Source organism: Rhinopithecus roxellana, chromosome 14 (assembly GCF_007565055.1).
Source record: "Rhinopithecus roxellana isolate Shanxi Qingling chromosome 14, ASM756505v1, whole genome shotgun sequence".
Classification (NCBI taxonomy): domain Eukaryota; kingdom Metazoa; phylum Chordata; class Mammalia; order Primates; family Cercopithecidae; genus Rhinopithecus; species Rhinopithecus roxellana.
Window position 1 is genome coordinate 118,937,177 of NC_044562.1, and position 21,743 is coordinate 118,958,919.

At 39.8% G+C, this 21,743-nt stretch overlaps 1 protein-coding gene across 5 annotated transcripts in view; it reads left to right on the top strand.

Annotated features, from left to right (window-relative positions):
- The window catches only part of FMNL2 (formin like 2), a 317,675-nt gene that overhangs the window by 220,965 nt on the left and 74,967 nt on the right, over nt 1-21,743 (top strand). For all 5 annotated transcript variants that reach the window (XM_010372898.2, XM_030916860.1, XM_010372899.2 and 2 more), the window contains exons 5-6: nt 5,118-5,201; nt 8,605-8,757. In XM_010372898.2, the coding sequence (XP_010371200.2) occupies nt 5,118-5,201; nt 8,605-8,757 (237 nt within the window). The remainder of the gene's footprint in view (nt 1-5,117; nt 5,202-8,604; nt 8,758-21,743) is intronic.

Sequence of the window (21,743 nt, forward strand, 5' to 3'; positions counted from 1 at the left end):
ATGTTTACAATATTAGAAATTAAAACCAATATATTTGAAATGTCTTTAATAAAACATTTAATAAAATTTAATTTAAATATGTAAATATAAAATAAATGTTATATATTAATATAAATATTAACATTATAAATTAAATGACGTGTTTTATGAAAAATATTCTTCAAATAAAAAATTGGTGACAGGCCGCATTGGTTTAATTTTTGCAAATCTCTTTAAAAACTCGTTAATAGTTGGCAGCTAGATTCTCCTGAGTCAACATTCAGTTTGTTGTGATCTGTTTTGATTGATGTATATGAAGAAAGTTGGGTCTTATACATATACACACTTAGAGATGAGTTTTTTTAATGGTCTTTTCAGATAATTGTGGATATTCTTTTTTTTGTAATACCCCCAAAATTGAACAACTGGTAACTGATTCTTACAGATAGCTATAATGTAGAGTCTGAAATCATATCAATGAACTTTTTGTGCTTTGTTATATTAAAATCCACTGGCCAGGTACAGTGGCCTGCAGTCTCAGCAACTTTGGAAGGCCGAGGTGGGCAGGATGGCTTGAGCCTAGGAGTTTGAGACCAGCCTTGGTAACATGGTGAACCCTTGTCTCTATAAAAAATACAAAAATTAACCAGGTATGGTGGCATGAGCCTGTAGTCCCAGCTACTCAGGAGGCTGAGGTAGGAGGATCACTTGAGCCCAGGAGGTTGAGGCTGCAGTAAGTCATGATTGTGCCACTGCACTTCAGCCTGGGCAACAGAGTAAGACCCTGTCTCAAAAAATCCTTTGTACTGTCTTGCACTTTAACTGGGTCTTTTTATCCATATGTGAACTTGGGACATGATTTCTTAACATCATGCATTAGTCATTTGGAAGATTAGAATAACTCAGTGAAATCATGTTTCTCAAATGTTGAAGTATATCACTTTGCAATATTTTTAAAAATCACATTTGTTAATAACCACCAGTCTGATTAGAATATATTTTAAGTATTGAGAAGCTGTCAAACTGATGGTGGTGAATACAGGTTTTCCAGAATTCTAATTTTTGTTTGAAAGTTCAAAGTTGGTCATCAACAACAAATACTGTATTGTCCCTGAAAGGACGGGCTCACTTCATATGTGAGTAAATGTCTGCCACATACCCCAAACTGAATCACCACATACCCCAAACTGCCACATACCCCAAACTGAATCATTTTTACAAGTAAATTGACGTTCCATGAAAAAATGGCTAGTTCAGCTCACAACTCGAACAGTTGCACAGGTGCTTTTCCTTGAGACAACCGTGCTACTTGGGCAGGTAGCAGAAGTACTTTATGTGAGCTTCCTGTTTTGTCATGCTGAAAATGAAAAAGACGTGTACTAAATGAGTAAGCTTTAATAAAATCAGTATTTTTTATTGCTTATCTAAGGGCATTCTTAAGTGAAACTGGCTTTTTCCCCCTCCTGAGTGCACAGAGTGACAAATACAATAAATAGGTGTCTTCTTTGGTTGCAGCAGTTTTATACAGTATTTCTTTGGCATTATAAATGTCAGTGTCAACAGAGTGAAAACAACCAATGTCCTAATATTTTTATGAAAACAGTTTTACCTTCATAGACACCCTGAGAGGGTTTCAGGGACCCCTAGTGGTGTATGGGCTATACTTTGAGAATCAGTTTGCAACACTGCCTAACAGAGTAGATCTGACCAGTGTTGAATCCGCACAGTGCTTCTTTCTCTTGCTTTTCATGATTTTTCATCAACTTCAGTTCCCACCATATATCTGTAGGACCTCTCTCTAAAGGAGGCTGGCAAAGGAAGTTAACTGCTCGTTCCTTTCTGTTGTGCAACTTTGGGCCACTTGGCTTGATCTTAGAAATTGAAAGCCAGGAGGAACATCTCTTAAGACCTATATGAGGAGAAATAAGGTTCTAAGATTTGGGGAGACAGAACAAAGATTTGAAATCAAGCTGTGACCAGCCTACAAGACAACAGTGACTGTTGGCATTGGCACTTACATCTCTTCCTTGCACCCAATTTCTTCCAGAGCTATTTGTCATTGTCCCTGTCTTTTCCAGCTCCTAAGCATCTGATTTAGAATTTGCCTAAATTCAGATTTACAGCATATGGTAATTATATTGAATCCATGAGGCACTCAGGAAGTTATGCATTCTGTCAGAGTCAGAAATAATTCAACTTCCCAAAACCTATAATTAACCAATTTGAGACTGTTTGCCTATTGGCAACATATTAAAAAGTGTGTGTAGCATGCACAGAGGTGAAATGGAAATAATTGGCTATGGGAACCCTAAATATATGATATAGTCCTTGCATGATCATTTACATAAATCTGCAAAATGAGGCATCCATATTCTTTGAATGCCTTTAGATTCCAGATACTGCTTTGAAAGTTGCCCGTTTTTATCTTTACCTGTTTTCTTTCCTTACTCTTTCATTTCTGTAGAAGTTCACTTTCAAGTCTGATTGAAAGTGGCTGATTCTCTCCAGTACAGAAAGTCCCAAGTCAAGAAGGGGTAGGGACTGAGATAACAGAAAAATGGGGGTTCTTTTTTTCTTATCCACACCCTTATTGCTGAAATGACTTTGCTAAGCTAGCCTGATACCATTTGATAAAATGGGGAAAGTAGCCAGCCCTGAAAGACTGATCTCATTCTTTCCTAAAGCAGCCAGGGGTGTCAGGACTAGATCAAATCCCAGGAGGAGGATCTTATAGCTTTGAAAAAGATGTAACTGTATGACATTAAATCAGGGGTAGAATATGTCATACTTTCGCTGACCTTTTAGGAGGTAGGCAGCAGGCTGTTACCTTTTACTCAGAAAATTGTCTTCGAGGCCCTTTCACTCAAAGTCAGGAAGTGGAGATGGGGGCGTGGATAAGGACACTGCAGTGAAGTAAGAGAAGCCAATTAGTGTTCTTTATCCCTGCATTAAAACATATGCATATTAGCATGTTAAGTGAATTATAGCTCTGGCTGTACTTGACTATTTCCTACCTTAAAGAAATTTAGTTTTTCATTTATAGGTCACTTGCCTCTTGTCCAGTTGGTGGCTGAACTTTCCAAATGAGATGGAGGTGCCAGCCGGTGGTTGACACAAGGGCAGGCACTGAGTGCATTCTGGATGGTCTGCACTCTACAGAGGCTTCGTCTGGAAAATCAACCAGAAGAAATGACAGTGGCTGTTTCTCTTAGCTTCTAAATTCGTGTGTTCTTATGAGCCACTAAGAATATGTGAAACTGAGACTGCCCTGAAAAATCTGCCCCCACCCCTGCCATGATTATTTTTCATATTGAAAAGACACCTACCACCAAGGGCCAGTTTACATTGTACAATCAGAGCCCATAGACCAGACCAATGGAAAAGCCTAAGCAAGGCTAAGGGGCTTGAATTTAAAGATTTTCTAATCATCAGATTTTGATAGTGAGTTCCAGACTTTTAAGTCTCCAGCCAGTCACAAAAAAGAAAAAATTCTTTTCACTATTTCTAAGCTTCTAATTACTAGTATTTAAACGTGATCAATGTCTCCTGAGACCTAGCACCATAGAAAATAATTAAAATAAATAAAAAATAAGTATCTAGTAGATGCTGTGAGATTGTGTATGTGGCTATTTTGAAAGGAAACTCCAGCCTCCACCAGTAGCCAGCCCCGTTAGTTTTGTCTAGATCTCATAACAAAGCCACTTTGTGAGGCCTACCAGGTGGTATTTTCTTTGCCACTGTTGCCACTTCAGGTCTCTCTTAAATTAAATGCTGTACGTTTACAGGCAGCTTTGCCAAGTGCATGGGTTTTGCAGTTGCCTCTCTGAGGCACTTGGGGGGAAAACACAAGGCAGGCTTTCTACTTTCCCACTTTGCTGCCTCCTGGAACTACCTGCAGACCTGGGCTGGGTTTGCATCATGGAGATGACAGGACTGGAAGAAAGAATGAGCTTGAGGATGAAACAAAGAACCCCTTCCCCCTGCCAAAAATTAAAACAAACAAACAAAAAACCAGGTATCCTGATTCCATGGGATTGTTTTCTTCCTTTTAAGACAAAGACCTCAAGGAGTTGCTCATGCTTAAAGGATACTTAGTAGAATTGTCCTGCTGTTTTTAGTAACTAACAAAACCGGCTTCCATAGTCGCTATCATGTCCATAACTGGTCAACCTTTTTAGCCTGGTGTTTCTGGAGGAAAGTAACCATTGTGGAATGCAGGTGGCAGATGTACCTTAAGTGGCATTTCAGTGATAGTAGTAGATCTTTTGACTTAATATTTGTTGGAGTTTGAAACTTAGTGAAGGCTTAATCAGGTACCATATGTTGTTTGAAGATGAATGCACTGGAGGAAATCTGTAAAAGGGGGTGGTGACATTTTACATCTACCTCCTTAAAGATTGTGTTCGAACCCCCTATCAGGATGATTATGAAGAACAAATAAGAATGTGTTAACATTCTCCATGAACTGTGGAGCACCATTCAAATGCAAGGTGTTATTATTTAAAAAAGAATTTTTAAAAAACCCTGATATTTGTCATCTGCCGGCCTTGCTGATGGTATGCGGTGCCTGCAGCTTTTTAAAAGGTTTTAACATTCATGAAAAAAGTTAAGCAAATCATTATCCCTATTGAATTTCTAGAAGCCCATAAACACTGGTCTCTCATTGGCTAGTTTAGTGGTTTCTGTAGCTTAGTGTGCCAAGGAGTTGCACTTGGATTTGGAATCCTGCCTGGATTTTTGTGGTTATGTTGTCATGTCCCCCGTCTGCCTCATTGTCCGTAGTCTTGCTTCTTTCCACAAACAGGCTGTAGATCAATTGTGGTGGAAGAAGTACATTAAGCAAGTGCCTTCTTTAAAGAAAGTTTCTTACAGATTATCTTAAATCCTCTAAGCAGTAAAATGTAAAGATGGCCCACGTGTACTTTTTGGCCCTTATTTTTGCACGTTAAAAAGTTGTGGTTTTCTTAGTTACCGTATCTGAAAAGCTCCTGCCTCATGTGAAGTAGTCTAGGCCTTCCTCCCTATGTCCTTTCAGGCAATGAAAGTTTCTGGTGAAAAAAACCAAAAGTTTGCACTGTGTCCTTTCCTTGGCAGGTCATGTGATCAATTTCTCCAATGATTTTTTTTCCCCCCAACAGATGGGTCAGAGAATTTTTGAACGAAGAAAACAAAGGTCTTGATGTTCTAGTGGAATATCTCTCATTTGCACAGTATGCAGTAACGTAAGTAAAACTTGGCTTGCTTGCATTTGAATTTTTTGTGGTCACAGCAGATGCAACTCAGTGGTAAAGTTATACACCACACAAAGGGCAGAAACTCAGAAGCAGATGTGCTAGGGCTTAGGGAGGTTTGTTTCTATTTGGGTAACTAAAAACAAATCACATAATTGGTATTAGAAATGCCTTTAAGGCAGAAGTGAAACAGGTGAGTAAAAAAATCACCTTTAAAGGAGCCCTTATTTTCAAAAGTAATGCTTTCTTTAGGGCTTAAGTTATATATATGGAAGAATAGTCTAACAGTGAAAGAAGTATGTGATAAATCACTAGGTGATACAAAAGAGTGGCTCCCTTTTTTTAAAAAAAATGATGTCTCCATGTATATTTGTATATGCTAGTAAATGCATAGAAAATGATTGCAGAAGCAGATACCAAATATAGTGGGTAGGGAGAGGTAACAAGGTAACAAGAGGTAACTGAAGGGAGAGGTAACAAGAGGCTATTCCTTTTTCCTTGATACGTATTTGTATTGTTTTGATTTTCTGCCTATAAACTGAAGGGGAGTAAAGACGGGTCAGAGCAGGAAAGAAAAATCAACCTATTTAACCTTGTTTTTGTTATTTCCTAAAATTCTCCTGTTTTCTTGACTTCCGGAATGATTTACAAGACTCACAAGTGTACATCTGAATGAGACATTGTCTTCTCCACATTTTCTCCTTTAATCAAAAAACATCCTAGTATCCACAGACACACTCATACGTACAGATTGAAGCAATAATATTCGTTCGTTAATTTGACTGAAAGACATTTCAGCCTTGGTGGTGTTTTTCTTTTCCATTCTTGCTTTAAAAGCAGTAACCTGTTTTTTTAATTTCTTCACTCCAAAAGAGTCCTAAGACTTAATCAGATGTTATCTTATAATCCCCATCATTTCCTGGAGAATTTGTGAAGAGAAAGCTATAATTATTCCTATTGTATAGATGCAGAAATGAAACTGTTGACTGAAACTGTCTTGATAGGTTTCAGTTCTGATACCTCTCATGTATTACATGGAATGGACTAAGAAAAACCAATAGACGAGTTCTTACCTTCCTGAGAAATGCTCTTCAAAGGATGTTTCCTATCTATCTCTGTTTCATCAAACACTGCAAGTCTCCCTTATGCGTTATATTATATGCCAAGAGAAAATACTGTTACCTACCCTGTTGGGTGTTTTAAAATCTGGAGGGATATTTATGCAATTCAGAGAAGACTAAGAAATGTCAGGAAGAATGGGTAAGAACAGCATGCTATATCTTCTGTTGGCTCTAATGAATTCTTTACCTACATAACAACAGAGCTTGGCAACCAGCTTTCCCAAATGTACCTTCACATAAGACCAACCAGGAAAGGAGGTGCTCCTATGAGGGAATTCCTGTAGTCTATAGCGTAAGACAACAGCGCACAAAATATGAGAATTCAGAGCTTTTGTTTCTCAATCTTGTACCTTTGTGGAGTTTTTTTTTCAAGCAATTGCTTTACACTGTTTGCTTATTGGTTTTGGTTGGCTTTCATTAGATAACAAATTTTATATAGATATATAATTTGTCATCTTTCTTTAAACTAATGGGCTGAAAAAATTTCTTACTTTTCCTTGGCATGTGACAATTTCCTAGCCTGTGAAATATGAGACAACAGGTTCATAGTGCATCCCTAAAGAAGAAGCACTCTTTTCTTTTTCTTTTTCTTTTTCTCTTCTCCCCTCCCCTCCCCTCCCCTCTCCTCCCCTCCCCTCCCCTCCCCTCCTCTCCTCTCCTCTCTTTTCCTTTTCTCTTCTCTTCTCTTCTCTTTTCTTTTCTTTTTTCTGTATGAGATAGACTCTCACTCTGTCACCCAGGCTGGAGTGCAGTGGCATGATCTGGGCTCACTAAAACCTCCGCCTCCCAGGATCAAGTGATTATCCTGCCTCAGCCTCCCGAGAAGCTGGGGTTACAAGCACCCGCCACCTTGCCCAGCTAATTTTTGAATTTTTAGCAGAGATGGGGTTTCACCATGTTGGGCAAGCTGCTCTCAAACTCCTGACCTCAGATGATCCACCCGCCTCAGCCTCCCCAAAGTGTTGGGATTTCAGGGGTGAGCCACTGCGCCCAGCCTAGAAGCACTCATTTCTATGTGTGTTTCCTTTTTCTGCTGTGTGAGAGTGAGGATGAGCTGAGAGGAACACACGCTGAATGGCATGGGAGCTGCAGAGTAGCCTAGCGAGGGCGTCAGTGCCACGAGTGATTTCAGGATGCAACTCCTCGTCTTACCTTCTGTCATCTCAGTGATAGCTTTCTCCTTTTAGCAGTTAGAATTTTATTAGATTACCTCATTCGAACTCTTTTATGTTCAGCATTCCCTCCTGCAGCCAAAGGCATGACAGAATTGTGATCAGATGCCTCCATGGACTTTGTGCGTCAGTCTCTGCTCTCTGATTAGTCTTTTATAGGTGAAAGTCATCACCAATTTTCAGATGCAGATTCTAACCAAATATTTTATTTTGGCAGTTATACTTTTATAAAGTTATACTTAGATTTATTGTATGTATTATTGTTTTTTCTTCTGCAGTATCCTCTAAAATTTTCCTGAGGATATTAAGTGTAGCTGCCTTCTGATTGTTCTACTGTCTGATCAGGTGTTGAAATGGATAGAAACAATTAATACAATTCCTTTTTTTTTTTTTTTTGAGAAAGCAGAGTTACTGACTTTGTGAGGGGGGAATGTATGGAGCTCAAAAGCCTGTCTGTTTAAAAACTTTGTTCCTAAAACTATATAAGAATGAGCAACTTAAGTTGCCATTTATTCTAACATGGTTAACATGAGTAATAACCTCAAAAAATGTCAGAGAAACAACAGTCTGACTTTAAAGAGCACCACACTGGGAGGAGATTCCAAAATCAAAGCAAATCCATAACTTTGCTAGTAATGTATCACATATGCTTGGAAAAGTACACTTGCCAACACACTGGGAGAAAATGCTCAGTGAAAATTGATGGGTAGGAATAAATTAGTATAAGCCTAACATATTGACTTGTTAAAGCAAAATGAAGACAGCTGTAAGATCTTTTCCCCCTTCCATCATACCAACGTTAGTGACTGGTAAGTTAGCAAGCCTTATAAAATAAAATACAAATAATATATCACTATTTAATTTTTGCTGTTCATTGTTCCACTATTCTTTTGCCAGACCCATTATTTGTCATTCTGTATTTTTAAAGCTAACACTGAGCCCACAAAAATTCCATTGTATTTCCTTTCCAGTCTTCTTTGTTTACAAAGACTTTCCATACTAAGGTGCACATGTATTGTAGGAACAGCAAGTTATACCTGTTCATTTAAACATGTGAATGTGAATTTTTCAGTCTTCAATGGCATTTCTCTTTTGTTTTAGTTTTGACTTTGAAAGTGTGGAGAGTACTGTGGAGAGCTCAGTGGACAAATCAAAGCCCTGGAGTAGGTCCATCGAGGACCTGCACAGAGGGAGCAACCTGCCCTCACCTGTGGGCAACAGTGTCTCCCGCTCTGGAAGACATTCTGCACTGCGGTGAGTTCGTTTAATCAGGAGGCAACTTTGGCAGGATGTACTGGGACAACAGGGTCCTACTTCTTTTGATGATTCTGGGCACTGTATCTCATAAATTGCCACAGAGCGCTTTCATTTACAATGACTCTAAATGAAAGTTTCTTTAGGAGTTCATGGGCTCTTTCCTTGGGTGATGTTTGATAACTTTATTTAGCTTCTGGAAACACCATACCTTGATTCAGCACAAAAGGTGAGAAAATTCTGCTGCCAAGTGATACAACAGGGTAGTCTCATAGGCAGATAAGGTTTTGGAACCAGGGAAATGTTGACATCCTGGTGGAGGTACTGTTTCCAGGATAGAGGCAGCACTTGGAGATCTGGGGATCTAAAGAGCCCCTTGTTACCCTTTGTCCTTCTGCTCTCTTTCATTTCTCCAGTGGTAGCCCAGGTTGTGTGCTCTGGGGTGTTTTCTTAGCCATAGGTACAGAATGCCATAGTGATAATTTGTATTAGTGAGACGCCATTAAGCAGTGTTCCTTTGATTAGGTATGCTTCAATTGTCAACCTTTTTTTTTTTGTTAGATGGAATCTCACTCTTGTTATCCAGGCTATAGTGCAGTGGCACAATCTTGGCTCACTGCAACCTCCACCTCCCGGGCTCAAGCAATTCTTCTGCCTCAGCCTCCCAAGTAGCTGGGATTACAGGCACCTGCCACCACACCCAGCTAATTTTTTTTTTCTTTTTTCTTTTTTTTTTGTAGTTTTAGTAGAGACAGAATTTCACCATGTTGGCCAGGCTGGTCTCGAACTCCTGACCTCAGATGATCTGCCCGCCTTGGCCTCCCAAAGTGCTGGGATTACAGGCATGAGCCACTGCGCCCGGCCAGTTGTCAACCTTATATTTCTTCCTAAGTATTCCCTTTCTCATCTCTCCTGGCTAAAATAGTACCATGCTAAGGGAAGATTGGTGCTGACCACCTATACCAGTAATGGGTTTAATGTTGCTGAGATTGTTCGTTCACTCATACCTACAATCATTCATTCATGGAAAAATATTTTTGTGCTTCTTATTTGTCAGGCATAACACTTAGAACAAATTGTATATTGGTGGATAAATCAAACTCCTGCCTGTCAGGACAGAGATATCATCTAGAACAAGTTTATAAAGGTTTTCTATGGTTCATGATTTTCACACAAAATTTTATTAATAAGATCTTCATTCCAAAATGTTGCTTACTCTTTCTTTTCATTTTTTTCTATCCTACCCCTTACTTACTCTTTCTTGCTTAAAGTGTTTCTGTCTTATTTCAGGCATGCTCTGGCAAGAGGACATTATTTCTCTAAGTGTTTACGATCACTCCGGGTTTTCAGTCATTGTAGTAGAATCCATATGTCAAATTGCACTCAGTGAAAATGTGGCATTCAGACCTTTGCATTTGGTTGCCTAATTACCTCTTGTCCCTTTGACTTGGGTTTTGGTCATGGAAAGTTAAACATTTCTCTGTAATGAAGTTCAGTTCTGCTGAAGGATTTGATGTTTGAGTATGCTACCTCCAGTAAATCATTCAGATTTTCCTTGTTTAGAACTGGAAGAAAATGTTAATGGGTTTAGAATGAATTGATTCACTATTAAGGGCAGTGTTTCAATTCACCTCATTATATTTGCAATAGGCCAAGGGTTATGCAACCTGCTAATCTGCATCAGCTTCACATGTGAGCAGGAATATATGGGCTGATTTGGCAGATATATAAAGAAAGGCTAATTGTCTGAAGAATTTCCTGTTCACCTTGATACTAGAATGGAAATTTTCACCACTAGTTTAATTATTTGTAAGGGATTTAATTTACAAATTACATCTTAATTTGGTTTTCTATCATTGGACCCTTAGAAAGTATCATGTATTGCCAAGCTACCACCTTCATAAGGATTCGTTTTTCTGGTTAATAATTCAGTATGCTTACTTTTTAAAGTATTTTTTCCAGTAGAGCAGAAGAATCAGGAAAATCTGGGAAACCTCCCAGGTTCAAAGAGGGGTGTAACCCTGGATGCTGGAGGTCGAGGGATGTCCAAGGCCAGCCTGTTCTGCTTCACAGTTTTGGTTCAAGGTGGATCTTGCTAGAATTAATTTCACATTGGAAAGTCAGACCAAAAGCATGGAGATAGGGAAATTGTATCTGGAAAAAAGCAGGAATTATATATGTGCTGTTTCTGGTTGGCAGGTGTGCTTGAAGATGACCGGCTAAGAAACCAATACCACATTCTTCTCTTTTGTGTTTTAATATTTCAAGCTCAAGAATAGAACATTGAAATTTCCTTTGATTCTGCTGTATGGTTTCTAGTAGCTCAAGAAAGCCAACAAGGCAGTAACTTTCATGCCACTTAAGGACTTGAAGCTTAGATTTTTGTTTTGTTTTTTGAACAATGTATATCAATAGTTTTCTAGCTCTTGTGGTTCGTGGATTTATGTCTGGATTCTAATTCTGTATTTGGTCATTGGATATAGCATCTGTGACATAAAAACAACAATCAAAAGTACAGGCATGTGGTACATGTTGCTTTTCATGTACCCAAAGATTGTTTACATTTTTTCCTCTTCCTCCTTCTCTCCCCCTTCTTTCTCTTCTGCACACACTGCCTTCACTTTTGGCTTTCTTTTTATCATCCTCCCTTTTCTTTCTACCACCTCATTTCTGATTTTCTTCTCTTCTACTTTGTCCTTTCTCGTCCTGCTGTCTCCTCCTCCTCTGGTTTCATTAATCTCTCATGCCACCACCAGATTGGTTTCTCTGCCTGAGTATTTTCAGTTCCATTGCCATTAGAGCTGCTTCTCCCCTCTTGCCTCTGGAGCAGCTTCAATTTACACACTGATGATGAGGCTTCAAACCGGAAAATCTCGTAAGTCACGGGTGAAAACGACATCCAAGCGAGCTCCCAGGGCATGGTGACAGGGCGTTCCGACTGCTCTCCATGGTATAATGTGATAACCTTGTGGCTTTGTGCCGACATGCCGTTATAGAATAAAGCCTGCTGCCTTTTAAACTTTGATACACTCTGTTATCATATTACGATTCCTCATTTTTAGAATTTGAACCTTTACAGTATCTTGCATTTTAATAGCACAGGTTGGTTTTTTTTTTTTGAAAAAGAAAAAATATATAAATTCATGCTCTATGAAGATGATTTATTCTGGTAGCTTTGTTTAATTAGTATATGTCTTCTGTACCCAAATGCAGATTTTAGTTCCTTCTTTTTAATCTCCCGATAATAAGACAGATATAGTAATCTTATCTGATACCACTTGGCAAAAGGATTGGTTAATCTTGGAAGAAAAAAATGAGATTTCAGGAAATTTAAAACACGTTGTAAATGGGCATGATTAAAGAAAAAATGAAAAACACTGTGTTCAGCTGGGCACAGTGGTTCACACCTGTAATCCCAGCACTTTGGGAGGCCAAGGTGGGAGGATCACTTGAGGTCAGAAGTTCGAGACCAGCCTGGCCAACATGGTGAAACTCTGTCTCTACTAAAAATACAAACAACAACAACAAAAACTAGCTGGGTGGGGTGGTGCACACCAGTAATCCCAGCTACTTGAGAGGCTGAGGCATGAGAATCGCTTGAACCTGGGAGGCAGAGGTTGAGTGAGCTGAGATCATGCCACTGCACTCCAGCCTGGGCGACAGAGCAAGACTCAATCTCAAGAAAAAAAAAAAAAACAGAGTTCTAAAATACAAGTGTTTTTTTTTTTGTTTTTTTGTTTACCAAATTCTAATGTTGACATACCTTTTCCTCCTTGTAGTCATACTTTACTTTTTAATTATTCAAAATTGATTGTTAAACATTTTATGTCATAACATACCCCCTGAGTCATATCAGCTATGGATTCTGTATTACCGTGTATTTGTCAGGCTAGAGGAAAACTATTGTTATTGATGCAGTAGAGACCTGGTTTATATTGTCTCCTAAAATTAGAATGTGGTGTGCCTTCAGTTAAGACACGTTTCTGTCAGCGTGGCTACAAAGCTTACTAAATTTAACAATGCTGTTTAGGGACATATGTGCACATCAGATCTGTGAGGACAAAGTCTGTGTTATTTCAGATGCAAGAGAAAATACTTTCTGAGTTTTAAGAAGGTCCAAATTAATGCCATTAACTCGAGTAAGAAATGACATAGTAAGTAAATGAGTTTTCAAAGAAAGAGGTGGAGTGCTAACTCAGGGTTTGGAGGAAGGGACAAATTTAAACTGGACTTTAGGCAATGTCCAGAGTTGGTCCTCGGGGTAAGGAAAGGTTGCTCCAGGTGGAGGAGAAGTGAAAGAACACGAGTTGAGCACAGCCCTATATAAAGATAAGGTGTGCTAGGGAAAGAGGGAAGAACCTGTCCTTTCAGGAACAGGTGCTTTATGATGGAGGTGGAGAGCTGTCCAGTGGAGAGAGAGAGTCATGAGACAGAAACCAAGATTCACCGTTGCTATTGATCCTTGTAACCAAGGATGATAATTTCAAAACAATTATATAATCCTGCTCATTTTTTCCTTAAAAATTTTTTGTCTTCTTTTACTTTCCTGAATATGCCCATAGTTTACATATTCCCATTGCAATGGTTTATTTTCAAATATCTTTTCTTTAAAAACAACACCAAGATCCACATTGCCTTTAATACACTAACTACCATTAATATTTCTTCTACACTCCTCCAGAGCAAGAGTTTGTTTTTCTTAAGAGCAAGAATTGTTTTTCTTATGATGATGACGATGATGATGATTTCTTGAGACAGGATCTTGTTCTGTTGCCCAGACTGAAGTGTAGTGGCACAATCATAGCTCACTACAGCCTCAACCTCCTGGTTTCATTAATCCTCCCCCTTCAGCAACCCAAGTAGCTGGGCCTACAGGTGTGTGCCACCATGCCTGGCTAATTTTTAATTTTTTCTGTGGAGATATGGTCTCACTATGTTGCCCAGGCCTCTCTCAAACTCCTGGTCTCAAACAGTCCTCCTGCTCAGCTTCTCAAAGTGCTGGGATTACAGGCGTGAGCCACCATGCCTAGGCAAGATAACTACTTTAATGGAATGGCATTTCGTGAATAGCCCTTATATTTGCCACTAGTGTACTTAGTGGATTTACGTGAAGAGATGAAGAATTCAAATGTAGGTCCTTGTTTATGTATTTTTAACACTGCAATCCCATTCCTGGCGATGGTTTTCATAGAAGTAATTCTTACAAGTATTTTTCAGTAGTACAAAGATATAGATAGCATTGATGTAATTTTTATTGGTGAGAAAGGCTTTCCTTAAATGTCCGCTGTGTGGCAGCCACTGTACTAAGGGCCTCAGGGGATTTGCTGATCACAATGTACTGCCTCTGTGAGACTGCTGCCGTTACTACCACTGTGAGGAAACTGGGGCCTGAAGTGGTAGTTAAACAACTTGCCTAGGGTGGAACAGTAAGTGAAGGAGGCAGGATTTGAATTGAAGTGGTTCATCAAGGATTGGAGGAAACACTGGAGAGGCCTCAGCAAATTCTTATAGCTGTGGTCCAGTGCCTTCACGGGCAAGATTGATTATGGACTTAGTATGTAAAGGGTGCCTTGCCAAGGGTTGAGGAGACAGAAAGATATATTAAATAATATATTTGTATATGATTTGTGGCTGACAAGGGACTTAAGTATACATATGTTTGTGTGTACACATGCTTGTGTACATGAGCATATATGTGAAATGTCGTGTGAGTATAACGAACTCTAACAATATGGAAATGTGGAGGTGAGAGTAAACAGCAGAACCTAGGGAGTGATTCATGAGACTTGGTGTGGATGTAAAACAACAATGAGTAAGACCTGGAGGAGTGGCTGGGAAAAGGGAGAAGTCAGGAGAGTGGTCTGAGCAAGGTTCAGTGGTAAGACTGCATGCTTCCTTTAGGAGACAATGAAGAGATGAGCCTGGCTGCAAGTCGTTAGAGCCAGTTTCTGTACTATTCTGAAGGTTAGTCTGAAATCATCACTGCAGCTCATTGGCAGTGATTTTGTAGGTTTTGGAAAAGGGAATAATATGGGAAGAACATAGAAATATATCCATTTAAAGGTCACAGGAGTGAGATGGTTTCCTTGGACACATTTTACATGGGGCTATGTCCTGATTAATTAGCCCCCCCAGTAGCAAATGCCTTTGACAAATATAATATAATGAAAAATCAGAAAAAGCAGGCTAATTATGACTCTCCATTCACATGATGGGTCACCAGCCTCCCCTTTCATTTGCTCCATTCAAAAAGTATGCACTGAAACCTTTGATTAGAAGCTCTGAGCTAGCTCTTATCTGGTCCTCTAATGGGACATATAGACAGCATTTCAGTGCCTGATTTAAAAGTTCATGAGGGGCCGGGCGCTGTGGCTCACGCCTGTAATCCCAGCACTTTGGGAGGCCGAGGTGGGCGGATCACAAGGTCAGGAGATTGAGACCATCCTAGCTAACACAGTGAAACCCTGTCTCTACTAAAAATACAAAATATTAGCCGGGCGAGGTGGCGGGCGCCTGTAGTCCCAGCTACTCGGGAGGCTGAGACAGGAGAATGGCGTGAACCCAGGGGGCAGAGCTTGCAGTGAGCCGAGATCACGCCACTGCACTCCAGCCTGGGCGACAGAGTGAGACTCCGTCTCAAAAAAACAAAAAAGTTCACGAGGATTTTTGTTTACTTTTTTCTTTCTTTCACTCTGTCTCTTCTTGATCTGTCTTCCTGTCCTTTGAATTATCTGGATTCGACTGTTTCAGCTCTATTTCTTTTGGCTGTAGAGACAGTCAGAAAAATGCCTGGCTCCTTTTTTTAGCATCATATATTTTATGAGTTTAATTGATAGAAAAAATATGCCCAAGTGATGTCATGTCTGAAGGGTAAGAAAGAGGAAACCTAAAACCCCAACTCTTGGTTAAAGTTCTATTAGCCCAGATCTTGGAACCATAAAAGACTGGTACAGTTCTGCCAAATTCTGTAACATACCTCATTGGTGTTGCATTTCAGTGGGTTGAACCCTTACATCAGCTTCCAAGGGAGTTCTATACTATTCTTTATTTATAGGTAGATATTAGTTTGAGATCTGAATAGTGTGACAGACTGCATTTTGCTTACAAAAATGCTTTTTGTAACAGAGAAAATATACCTTTTCTTTTACGTGTTCCCATTAGGGCTTAGATATTATGAATCTTACAAATGTTGGCATGGAAGCTCCATAGAAGGCTTGTGGAAAACCTTCTTGCTAGACTCCCGGAAAGCCTGATTAGTTCAATTCAGGAAACATTCTTTCGGGGTTCTGCGGTATTATGCAGTCTGGTTATTGAAGCTCAGGGAGAAAGACAGACAGGTACACAACTCACATACTAGAATAAGTCTAAATGTCTAGAAATATGTATATATTGTTGAGACAATAGATGGGCGATCACAATTACTTCAGGATATTACTGGGTGAGCAACGGCTTCCATTTTGGTGGGGGTTTCTTTTTTTTTTGAGATGGAGTCTCACTGTGTCACCCAGGCTGGGATGTAGTGGCGTGATCTCGGCTCACTGCAACCTCCGCCTCCCAGGTTCAAGCAATTCTCTTGCCTCACCCTCCGAAGTAGCTAGGATTATAAGCGCTCACTACCACACCCAGCTAATTTTTGTATTTTTAGTAGAGTGGGGTTTCACCATGTTGGCCAGGGTGGTCTTGAACTCTTGGCCTCCCAAAGTGCTGGGATTATAGGCGAGAACCATGGCATCTGGCCCATTTTGGTGTTTTCTAAGTGCTTGATACTTTACTTGTATTAGCCTGTTCTCACGCTGCCATAAGGACATACCCGAGACAGGTAATTTATAAAGGAAAGAGGTTTAATTGACTCACATCTCAGCATGGCTCTGGAGGCCTCAGGAAACTTACAATCCTAGTGGAAGGGGAAGCAAACATGTCCTTCACATGGCGACAACAAGAAGTACTGAGCAAAGGGAGAAATGCCTCTTATGAAACCATCAGATCTCATGAGAACTCAGTATCATGAGAACAGCATGGAGGTAACTACCCCCAGAATTCAATTACCTCCTACTGGGTCCCTCCCATGACACATGGGGGTTACAGGAACTACGATTCAGAGTGTGATTTGGGTATAGACACAGCCAAACCATATCATTACAGATATAAATCTCTGAGTAAATCCAGTGTTTGATTTCTTCTAGCTTTTTAGCTTATGAGTAGAGGTCTTTCTCCTCCACTCCAAGAATTTTCATAGACACACCACTTAGTACTTACGTTTACCACCCATTGTTATTATTTTTAAGAATGTACTACTTCATATTTTTAAACATGAAGGACTAGCTCAAAATTTTGTAGCTCTCCCCCGTTCCTTTTTTTTTTTTTTTTGACTCTTTTGTGATGAGTAATGGTTTAAGGTCAGCAAAACATGACTTTAACCAGAACACTAACTAGCTTTATATATAATTCAGCCATGAACAGGTATCTGGCAAGAGAAATTCCTGATCTGTGGTTCGGCAGATCCATGAGAGCTGCTTCTCTGGATTTTCTTTGCTGGCCTTGCTTTCTTTTTGCCCTTCTGTCAAAAATTCAGGTTTCACTTGGTGGTTGGAGCTCACTAACAAAAATAGCTTCTTTCCCTATAGCGCCTGCTGCTGGTGCTGTGCAGGTTGAAGTGTTTCATTTGTGTTCCTTGATAGATTCATTGTTGAGCATTAAGTAGGTGGCTGGGTGCAGTTGTCACCTTAGTACTAAATAGGAAATGTTCTTTGTAGGTTTCTTAAAAAACATGTGCTTAGCCGGACGTGGTGGCTCTGCCTGTGGTCTTAGCTTCTTGGGGGCCTGAGGCAGGAGAATCACTTGAACATGGGAGGTCCAGGCTGCAATGTGCCGAGATCATGCCACTGCACTTCAGCCTAGGTGACAAAGTGAGACCCTGTCTCAAAAAAAAAAAAAAAAAAAAAAAAGAAAAAGATACTTGCGGCTGGGTGTGGTGGCTCACATCTGTAATCCCAGCACTTTGGGAGGCCAAGGCAGGCAGCTCACTTGGGGCCAGGAGTTCAAGACCAGCCTGGCCAACATGGTGAAATCCCATCTCTACTAAAACTACAAAAAAATTAGCTGGGCGTGGTGGCACATGCCTGTAATCTCAGCTACTTGGAAGGCTGAGGCAGGAGAATTGGTTGAACCCAGGAGACAGAGGTTTCAGTGAGCCAAGATCACGTCATTGCGCTCCAGCTTGGGCAACAGAGTGAGACTCTGTCTCAAAAAAAAAAAAAATATTTTTGTAAAATTGCTTAGTTTTTTAATGTCTACCACTCATACTAGCATTGACTTACAACTTTTTCTTTTATTAATATTTTATGTACGTATAACTATTGGTACCTGCTGAGATATGCATAACACTAATACAAGGGTTTGGAGTAATTTGTTTGGTTATGATCTTAAGTCAGTTTTGTAATCTATAATCTGCTTCTTTCTGCATTCACAGAGCTTTGTGAATTCTAACTGGCAACTCTTCCAAGACAGAATCTCATCTTTGAATGCTAGGGTAACATTTAGAGTTTTAGTTCTGTGGAAAATTAGCAGGCAGCTCTGTAAGTTGATGTAGAAGAGGGCCTGGGAAATTTGGCGCTGTTAGTTTCCCTACAAAATCAGCCCTAGATATCCCTTCCCCATTGTATTTTTCTACAAATGGCAGGAGCTCCAAAAATTAGACTCAGCTATTTTCTGCCTCTGGGAAGACCTTCTTTTGTGTACAGACATCCAGGGCCCCAAAGGCTCTGCTTGCCAGCCTGGGAGAAGAAAGGCTATCGGGATGGCATTTAGATAATCAGCCTCAGTGGTCCAGGAAGTGGGTCACAACTTCTCCATATTTCATTTCCTGTTTTTCTCTTTGGAATCTGAGGGAGTCCTTTCCAATCCTCACATCTCAGGGAACCTCCCCCAAGTCACCAGAGAGACCTGATTGTTCCAGCACCTTCTTAGACCGGTTCCCATCAACTTGAAAGTTACGCTTCAGAATGAACAGGTTGGACAGGATATAGTCTCTAAATGTCTGTTATGGAAGGCTGGTGAAATAGTTGAATTAAGGCCCTCTGAAAATGTTCTCATCCATAAAAGTGATAAGAGAACTGGCAAAATTACTGGAATAAACTTTTTCAGAACTTTAGAAATTAAAGTCTTGCAGTAACCCAGGGAGCATCTATTCAAGAAAAGGGACTGATTCTCAGAGCAGGAAGGTTTGTGGCATTTTAACTTGTTCTTATTCCCATCCCTCCCTCTCCAGTTCCACAGTAGCCTTGAAAACCAGTAGCTGCAATCACAGTGAAAACCAGCAGCCTGGCAGCCTCTGGCAGGGGCAGGATGGAGTTGGAGTATCTTCAAAGCACCTCTCCCTCCTCCTCTTCTTCCTTCTCTCCTGCCTCTCCCTCCTCTGAGATTTGAGAACTACTGGTGGAGAGAAGGGCCCAGGGGAGTACATTGCTGCTGAAACTGATGTCAAATTTCGGTTTAGGGAACATGCACCATTAGCTGTTGACAGAGTCTGGGATCATGCAAGATGTATTACATGGGACAGGACTAAATAAAGCTCATGTGCCCCAATTATCCATGGGAGTCCATGGAGAAACTGATGCTGCCTCTCACTGGAGCTTCTGAAGAGTACACAGTGAATTGGAGGGACACTCTCCAATTTGGCTCTGCTCAAATTGTGTGAAGTTTCATAATAGCTTCAGGAAGAAAATACTATAGTAACTGGTTTCACTTTATGTACTTCTGTGACAGAACACATGCCAAGGGTGTTAGTTTACCACGGAGGTACTTATGCCTCCTACTGAGTCACTGGCTTAATCCCTGCAAAGCTCAGGCCTTTGTAGAAAGTTTATTCAAATAGGTAAACTAGGGTGATCAGTGTTTGGAAAACGAAGAAAGTTTAGCCTAGAGGGCTGTGGCAAAGTACCGGATGCAGGCTGCCTTATCCTCTCTTTCAAAGATAGTATTTTGAATTGATTTATTTGTGTTAAGATGATTATGCAACAGCATCATGTACATACATTATTATATAGTTGTAACTAGTTTCATTTGAGCAGTTTGAATGTTATTTGGTAACGGACTACTTCTGTGTTTTTTTTTTTAAACCTTACTTAAGTGAATCAGTGTGACTCATATATTTAGTAGAGTTTTGGGGCACTAATCAGTTAGCCTCATCTTTTTTCCTGTGGAAACTGTTCATCACCGAATTCAGCCTTATTGACATCTAGGTAGACATTTACAACACCAGATAGTAAGATTTTCAAAACGGAATTTTTCTAATGATATTTGGTTCTTCAGTCCTGTGTATTGTGGGGGGATTTGACTTCATCACAGAAATCTGCAAATTTGCTTTATCGGGTAGATCAGGACCAGCTCTCCATCTAAAAAGGTCTTCTAGGAGACATCCTACAGGGTGATTGAGGAAGAACGTGATGATCCCCTTATCTAGTTAGCCCTCTCTCTTAAGGCAGACCTAAACCTAGACCATCTCAGTAATGTTTAGCATAAACAATAGGTACTTACTAAAGACAACTTTGGGGCTTAAAAGAGATATTTGGTTTGATTTCCTGTGGCTGGTGGCGAGAACCAGAGGCCATTTCCTCTAGATTGCTTACCTTGTCTAGGTGTTCTTGTTGTGGTAAAGTGGTCAATAACTTGTAAGTCCTAATTCTGTTGCTGTTTTAGGGTCAGTAAAGCCATCTCAGGGAAGTGGTTATTAGATAGTGTGAGCTTCTGCCAGACGCAGTGACTCATGCTTGTAATCTCAGCACTTTGGGAAGCCAGGAATTCGATACCCACCTGGACAACAGAGCAAGACCCTGTCTCTACAAAAAAAAAATTTTTTTTTTTAAAATTAGCTGGGCATTGTCTCTTGAACCTAGGAATTTGAGGCTGCAGGGAGCTGTGATCATGCTACTGCACTTCAGTCTGGGTGACAAAGTGAGACCCTTGTCTCCAAAAAATACATGGTATCAACATCATGCATTGGAGCTGAATTCAAAACCTGTTTTTTTTTTTTTTAAGTAGTCATTTACTCACATGGTAATTAAAGCAAAGAAACCAAATATCCAGTTAGTCAGATTCCATAAAATGTGTGTGATGAAGAATTGATTAATGTACATGCTAACCCATGGCATAGTCCCTAAAATCTAGTCTTCTATGTTTAAGATCATCCTAAGTTGAGTCCTTTGAAAGGATATTTTCAGAGGAAAAGAATTATGACATTTCTCAGGGTGCACTTATTTAATGAGAGGAAATCCTTTTTAAAATGTTTCAAAAATATAGAGCCAAATTTCCTGTTAAGTCAAAAAATATCCTCACTTTCCTAATAAGTGTGATATATAGAATAAAGATTTAAAAAGAGAAACTTGCTTACCAAAGTATTGGCCACTGTATTCTATAAGAGATGCCTATATGCTGCTGTTTTTGACAAACTAAGACTTAATTCTCTGTGGTGAAATAATTATTCAGGGTGAGAAATGACACCTATCTAGGACTGAAGCAGGAAACACTGCCAGGATGACAGGATGTGAACATTTGATAAGGAACTAGCCAGCACAGACAGCTGTAGGCGGTAGCTTTTCGCATGATCACCCAGCAGATTGTTGATGAGTCAGGTTGATGATGAGCAACTGGTAGAAAGTGACTGTCCTAAATCGCAGTGAGGAGACTTGTGGTTTTGCCTGGTCTCATCTCATCTCTTATTTGCCATGTAGATGTAATGTCTCTGGGCTTCCGTTTTCTTAACTGTATCAAGAAAGGATTGGAGTAAATGATACCATAGCTCTTCAGCTGTCAGTGCTATGATTTTGTTGTTACTGTTATTGGCCATGATGGTGGTTTTTAAATTTATAATGTTATTATTTTAGACATACAAGTTCAGATACTACTTTTTATTACTACTGTTTTTATATAAACAAACAGTTGGAGAAAATAATTTTTAAACCAAATACCATACATTTTAGAAAAAAGTT